Here is a 5917-nt window from a genome sequence, read left to right on the forward strand (position 1 = left end):
AGCCACTAGGTTCTGGTGTCTATAGCCTGTCCCTGCAGATTGAGCACTGTAAACGCTGCCTTTTAAGAGAAAAGTCAATGTTTACATTGCTGCCTAGGAACACCTTGCAATAGCTTCAATGCTTTTCCCTGGGAAAGCATTGCATTGGCTAAGAGCATCAAAATAGATGAACAAAGGCATGGTGAGCCATCTGCGGTGACATTGACGTGAGGAAAAGGGTGAATAAAAACACCTTTCCCTATACGATCGGAGGGTTGCCAGTCATCTAACTAGATAAACACTATAGTGTCAGCAATACATGTTTATTTGTAAGACGCTATAGCAGGGGGATTCCAGTGGGTCACGCTGACCCACGCCACCGGGGACCTAAGAGGCAGGCTGATTAGTCGAGCCCTCGGTCCGTGACCGCGAGCCTGACACCAGGAGGGGGCCCGGCAGCTTGCCCTGCATGCTGCGGGGCTCCCTCCTATCAGTCTGCCCAGCTCTGCCAAGTGCAGAGCTGCAGACCGTGTGATAGAAGTCTCGCAAGCGCCCAGAGCATTACCATGGCAACACTCTGGGAGCTCGCAAGACTTCAGGTCTGCAGCTGTGCACCCGGCAGAGTTGCAGACCGCAGAGTTAACACACTGGACCACCAGGGAATTTAATAAAGGTAGGACACAGCCCCCACACAATGCCCGCCCCCCACACTAACTCCTTCTCTCCCTGCCCCCACACTGTGTATATGAGTATCTGTGTGTGGGAAACTAGGTGTCATTGTGTGTATGTGTGTGGAAGTGTATACACTGCACACAAATGCACACCTGCATTCATACGCCAACATTCACACACATACAAAACATGCTTACATTCAAACACACATTGTGCATATGTATATTTTATATACACACTGCAATCAAACGCAAACATTACATACAAACACACCCCTGTATTAAAACACTAAAATTATATACACCCCTTGATTCGAACACCAACACTACACACAAAAAGCACACCTGCATTTAAAGCCCAACACTACATACAAACACCCCTGCATTCAGAAGCAAACATTACACACAAGTACACCACTACATTCCATTGGCAACAGTACATACAAATGCACCCATACATGCACACACATACTTTAGACAAAAATATGCTTACAAATGCTCAAATACTGCTAACAAATATAACCCTGCAACGATGGGCAAATGGTAGATCCCCGGCTGGCATAGCATTGTTAAAGTTCTCCGACAGATGCAGATCTACCTTTTTAGCCACAGTTGCACTAGAGTGGGGCCCAGAAAACTGAACCGGGGCCTTCTCTACATCAGTTTCACCACTGGGATAATCAACATGAGGTGCCTGAAAAGATGAAAGAGCCGGACACAGCACTTCTGATTCTGACTGAATCTGTGATTAAGCAGTTGTATGCCTCTAAAACAGATTATCATGATGTGCCAAGTTTCTGCCTCTAAAACTGCCATGATTTCCCAGAATTATGCCTCTAAAACTGCCATGATATGTCAATTTTATGCATCAAAAACAAGCTGATTGCCATGGTGTGCCAATTGTATGCCTCTAAAGCTGCCATGTGCCAACATTATGCATCTAAGACTGTTTGCCATGGTGTGCCAATTGTATGCTTTTAAAACGAATTGCCATGGTGTGCCAATTATATACCTCTAAAGCGGATTGCAATGGTGTTCATTTTTAAAATATGCATTAAAAGCAACTGTATCTTGAAAAACTATAGTTTTCAAAAGTGGGTCTCTGCCCATAAACGTTTGGGAAGCCCTGCGCTATATATGTTACCTTAACAAACTTGTTATGATACTGCCTGGCAAACATTGCCAATCTACTGCTATCCTATAACGACACAAACTCCTGCCTGACTATGCTCCTATGTGTATTGTATAAGAGGATAGGGCATCATGAGAAGGTGTTGGGCCCAAAATTGCTACAGATTGTTTGTGTTACACAGGGAGTTGCTTATAGGGCTTTTAGCTAAAGTGTGGATTGTGGGAATTTAAAATTCTCACTTTAGTGGGGGGAAAAAGCAAAACCCTGTAATTCAGAATACATAAGGAAGGTGTTAAACCAACAAATCTGTGTATAGTTAAAGGACCATTATATTTTCTGAAACTGCTATGTTTATAAAAAAAGGGTTAATCCTAGAGGGACCTGGCACGCAGACCACTTCATTAAGCTGAAGTGGTCTGGGTGCCTAGAGTGGTCCTTTAAAGGAACATTTTAGGTAGCTAGACGACTTCATCTCTCTGGGTGCAGTGTCTCTGTCATTTCAGTCCTGCGATGTAAAACAGTTTCTGAGATACTACAATATTTTCATTGCAGTGCCAATCCCACCTTTTAGTGACAGTCACTGGAGGCATTTCCACTGCTATAATAGAGTTAAGAATTGAATATGTGACCTCCCCCTTTAGATTAGAGTACCACCCTTAAAATAAAGAGGCAGTAGAACACAATAGTGTTGGCACACATTGTGTTTTAATCTTTAGAGGGCTATTCACTGAATTGGAGAAACTCGAGTAGCTCAGCTATTTTGGCATAAAAATTGCAATACACAATTTAATTAATGAGCAACAATGTGTGTGTTTTTTTTTTTTTTATTAGACAGCCCAGGTTTAGTTCATGTAGTTCAGCTTATTTAAGTAGTCTTATTCGTTTATTTTATTGTTTTTAAAGGTTACTTTACTGCAATTTTTAAAGGAACAATATGGTATCAGGAATACAAACACGTATTCCTGACGCTATAGTGTTTAACTAGTTGGGTTACGGCCTCTCTCTTATCACATTGGAAAAGTGTTTTGTTCAACTTTTTTTTTTTTTTTTTCCCCCACACCGTGCTGGCCTTCCCGACTGAGATCATAGGAAAGCATGAGGAGGCTATTGCGCATGTGCAGCAAAACGGCAATCAGCATCTCCTTGTAGAGCTGCATTTAGTCAATGTATCTCTATGGGGAACGTTTAGGGCCTCCATTTAGAGTAACTAGGAAGCACCTCTAGTGACATTCTGAGTAACTGCCACTAAAGGTGTAACTAGGCAGCAGTGTAAACCCTGCCTTTTCTCTGAACAGTGCTCAACCTGCTGGGGGAGGCTATAGACATCAGAATCACAACCTTGAGCTGTAGTAGTTCTAGTGACTTTTATTTTTTATTTTTTTGTCCCTTTGAATGAGAATAACAAATTCCTCTTAATTTAATTTACCGGTCAAGAAAATGAGTCCTTACGTATACCTTTTTTGCTTTTTTTACTTAGGTAACTTTTGAAACCAGTCCACAAACATGAATTTGTCTAGAGCTTCACCAGTTGGGCAATGTCTGGACATGTGCCCATTTAAGGAGAGGAAACAACGGGAGCAACAAGGGCGTCTGCATAAATACGAGATATTAGATGGGCAATGGACAGGTAGGGGACAAAGACTTAAAAGGCTACCACTTGCTGATCCTGCCAAAACCGTAAAAGAATACAGTCGTCCGGCAGCAGGAAAAGAGTTGTCCTCACCGCGTGACCTCCGGCCATCATCCGTTCTTTTAAAGACTGTACAATACCTGCTTTTTGAAGTGTGGGATCGTGTTATTGACAGTGATTCGGTGTCTCTGGCTGAGGCTTATTCTTTTGTATTTGATCGCCTACGGGCAGTGAGACAGGACCTTACAGTACAGAGGATCAGAGGTCATTCAGGTGCCCTTGTTTTAGAGGGAAGTCTTGGTTTTCTTCTCTGTTCTCCATACCTGGTGAGAGAGCTGCCTTTGGGGAGCTATGATGAAGTGCTGCATGCGAATCAGGTGCGGGAAAGTTTTGCTGAACTTATGGAATGTTACAGAACAGAACCAAAATGCCAGAGGGAAGCTGAATTTCAAGCCCTGTTACTGCTGTATGATTTGGGTAAGACTGCATTATATTTATTTAAAAAAAAAATTATTTTTTTTTTTTTTGGCTGCCACACTTCCTTTTGAGGCCTTTTAGTCATTCAGTATTATTATTTTTAGCATTCATTTACCGTAAATTCCATGTGAGATATATATATATATATATATATATATATATATATATATATATATATATATTCCCGAAAGAGTGCACTCAGAGGACTTGTATAAATTTTCAAATAAGTGCTTTAATTCAGCAAATATGTACCAAGTGTACAGATCAAGTCGACGTTTCAGTCCAAACGGACTTTTGGACTTTAAGTATATGTTTGGACTGAAACGTCGACTTGATCTGTACACTTGGTACATATTTGCTGAATTAAAGCACTTATTTGAAAATTTATACAAGTCCTCTGAGTGCACTCTTTCGGGAATATATGGAGTGGCTGGAGCTGTTGCACCGATCAAGACCGGTTAAATTGAGTGCGGGAGTGCGGGGCACTTGGATCCTATATATATATATATATATATATATATATATATATATATATATATATATATATATATATATGTCATGAATTTAAAGGGATACTGTAAGCACCAAAATAACTAGCCCAATCTAGCAGTTTTGGTGTTTTAGTGTTTTAGCTTGTGCTCATATTGCTTAAAGTGGCTCTGCCTACCCACAATGAGTATTACATAAAGATAAAATTGACTGTGTTTGAAGTTCCAACGCAGTCAATAGTTATACAAACACAAAATAGACTACTTTGTATTCTCTGTATTCCCTACTCTTGACAAAAGGTGGAGCTACTGCAATCCAGTTTTGTCATTGCCCCCAGGCATGACTTCTTACTGCTATAGGGGAAAAAGGCATTGCTTATAGATGATTCCCAATAGACCTTAGCGTTGTACTTATGTTGGCTCCTGGCAGATAGTGCTAGGAGATGCAGTGGAATGATCAAATGAAGATGGCAGCGTGCGTGAGGGACAGGTCCAAGTAAGTGAAACTCTCCAGATGGTGACAGAGCCTATTAAGTCTTTCTTAAGTTCATATACTTAAAATGTCTAATACCACAATTGCAGACCTTTTGTCCACTAGAAGTATCCTGTTATCTGTAGTAACTTGCAAATGTGATATAAAGTTAAAGGGACACTACAGTCACCAAAACCATTTAAAAAAAAAAAAAAAAAAAAAAAAAAAACACATTTCAAAAAAAGTGATTTAACTCCTAAATGGCAGAGAACTGAGCAGTGAAACTTCAGAGGCATGATCTATACACAAAACTGTTTCATTAAGCTAAAGTTGTTTTAGTGACTATAGTGTCCCTTCCACTAAATGTCATTATGATTTACTAAAAGAGATGTATCAAAGTTGAGAAAAACATCCTGTAAGATTTTCCAAGTTTCTTTTTAGCCCTTGACCGTCTTCTCGTTTTTCATTGTCTTTTGCACTGCTTAAGCTAAAATCCAAGCAGAACATAAAGTAATTATCAGTCCTTTGTGCTTTATATCTTGTAGGAAATATGGACACTTTAAATCGGGCTCTGAAACTACCTCGTGGTGTTGTTGATTCCCCGCAGGTACTAATTGCACTGGCTGTAAATAGAGCACATTTGGAAGGTAACTGGACACGACTGTTTCGATTACTTCGTAGGCTTGACTGTCTACAGACCTGCGCGTTTTACAGACATCTGCCAAAAATACGTGACCGGGCTCTGAGAATTCTAACGCATGCTTACAACAGCCGGAACTGCCGTTTTCCACTTGATCTTCTTGCATACCTACTGGTTGTTGACAATATTGAGGTGGCCAGGCAGATGTGCATAAGGAGAGGCTTGTCCCTTGCACCAGAAGACCAACAATCCATAATTTTCTATAAAACCTCTTTTAAGGATTTGGGTCCTGAAGGTCCTGGGAAAGAAGGTCATCTAGTGGAAAGGAAGAAAGGGGACTTTACATGGGCCGAGATCATGTTGGGAGAGGATGAAGGGGAGTTTGCGAGATCATCTAAGCAATTAAAATCTCTGTATTAGAAACTGGA

At 40.7% G+C, this 5917-nt stretch overlaps 1 protein-coding gene across 1 annotated transcript; it reads left to right on the plus strand.

Annotated features, from left to right (window-relative positions):
• Window positions 1–3259: 3259 nt before the first annotated feature.
• SAC3D1 (SAC3 domain containing 1) lies at window positions 3260–5917 on the plus strand. Its single transcript, XM_063438808.1, has 2 exons — window positions 3260–3889; window positions 5395–5917. Exons 1-2 carry the CDS (start codon window positions 3286–3288, stop codon window positions 5907–5909), a joined length of 1119 nt encoding a protein of 372 aa, XP_063294878.1. The 5' UTR covers window positions 3260–3285; the 3' UTR covers window positions 5910–5917.

The sequence above is a fragment of the Pelobates fuscus genome, chromosome 12 (assembly GCF_036172605.1).
Source record: "Pelobates fuscus isolate aPelFus1 chromosome 12, aPelFus1.pri, whole genome shotgun sequence".
NCBI classification, from domain to species: domain Eukaryota; kingdom Metazoa; phylum Chordata; class Amphibia; order Anura; family Pelobatidae; genus Pelobates; species Pelobates fuscus.

Bases quoted from the DNA above. Each gene is read 5' to 3' on its own strand.
- SAC3D1 (XM_063438808.1), top strand. From the start codon at position 3,286: ATGAATTTGTCTAGAGCTTCACCAGTTGGGCAATGTCTGGACATGTGC. The intron at 3,890-5,394 runs GTAAGACTGCAT...TATATCTTGTAG, and splicing joins GTTACTGCTGTATGATTTGG to GAAATATGGACACTTTAAAT.